The sequence below is a fragment of the Austrofundulus limnaeus genome, unplaced genomic scaffold (assembly GCF_001266775.1).
Source record: "Austrofundulus limnaeus strain Quisiro unplaced genomic scaffold, Austrofundulus_limnaeus-1.0 Scaffold288, whole genome shotgun sequence".
Classification (NCBI taxonomy): Eukaryota; Metazoa; Chordata; class Actinopteri; order Cyprinodontiformes; family Rivulidae; genus Austrofundulus; species Austrofundulus limnaeus.
The window spans coordinates 401,539-402,665 of record NW_013952690.1 but is presented as its reverse complement, the minus strand read 5'-3'; the positions used below and the strand labels follow the sequence as shown (position 1 = coordinate 402,665).

General features: G+C 42.1%; 1 protein-coding gene across 1 annotated transcript in view; it reads right to left on the bottom strand.

The window, feature by feature from the left end:
- Window positions 1-458, bottom strand: part of c19h1orf94 (chromosome 19 C1orf94 homolog) — an 8,499-nt gene extending 8,041 nt beyond the window's left edge. Inside the window, exon 1 of the mRNA XM_014021331.1 lies at window positions 259-458. Within this exon, the coding sequence (XP_013876785.1) occupies window positions 259-458 (200 nt within the window). The remainder of the gene's footprint in view (window positions 1-258) is intronic.
- Between the last annotated feature and the right edge of the window lie 669 nt (window positions 459-1,127).

The following is a 1,127-nucleotide window of genomic DNA, read 5'->3' as shown; positions in this document are numbered from 1 at the left end:
ATATATAATAATTCCAGCATATAAACTTTGGATGATATTGCCTGTTTTTAGACTGAATCCCGTTATAAACATAAACAAATTAACTAAAAAATCTCAATAAGCTTATTAAATATATAACTGACTTTGTCATCTTAGGTTACGTGTATTACTGAGGTCTTTATGATTAATGATTAAAGTTAGAATCAACTTTCCTTTGAAGTAAAATAAATAAAAAATACGCAGTGTCTGAGCAGCACGCGGTGAAATGTCAACTCTTACCGGCCGCTCGGCTCGTTGTGAGGGGAGGCAGTGGCTTCGTTGGTCGGACTCTGTGGTGACCGGTCGCCTCGGCGCAGGAGCTCAGTCGCTCTGCTCCAAATGACTTTACAAACCCGATCCAAGCCGTCTTCCGGTGCGTTTGGATGAATCCAGGTGGAACGCGGAAACGGGACGAAAGCCCTGAAGACCAGTTTGACCATTTCTGGACGCTTCCCGGGATAATTGTCTTCAAAAACTGCGTCTTTGTTTTTTCTCCCTTTTCTCCTTTTTTTGTTTAAATGGAACTATATCCGGTGTGATCTCGCTGCCATAGCAACTGGTTGCATTTCCAGAATGGAAACTTAACAACAGGGTGGGATTTATGGAACTCTGCTGAACCAAAGGGTTTCATTGAAATAAGCAGAGAGAAGGGAAACACCTGCGACATGAACACACGAGGAGAATCTGTGGAACATCAGAAACAGCGACCAGTGGGAGAATAAATGTTTTAATGTTGCATGAAGAGGATTTCTGACCTTCATCGTTGTCCCACATTGTCAGGGTCTGAAGGCCGACGCCCCCCTTTACGCGAGCGCGTCCAAATGCGTAAAACTGAATTCCATTAGTCACGTGAGGAAAGTAGCAATGAAATTTGATTCTGAAGGCCGAGGTTCCGGCCAGTTAAGCATCAATTTCACGTTTAGTGAGCAGAATGTGAACATCTATGTTAAAGTGCCAGGCTTTTTAGTGATTGGTCCTAATGCCTACAGACAATGGCCCCCAAGTCACACCATAATAAAATGGAACATGATGGACTTTACTGCTACTACTACTACTACTACTACTACTACTACTACTACTACTACTACTACTATTATTATTATTATTAT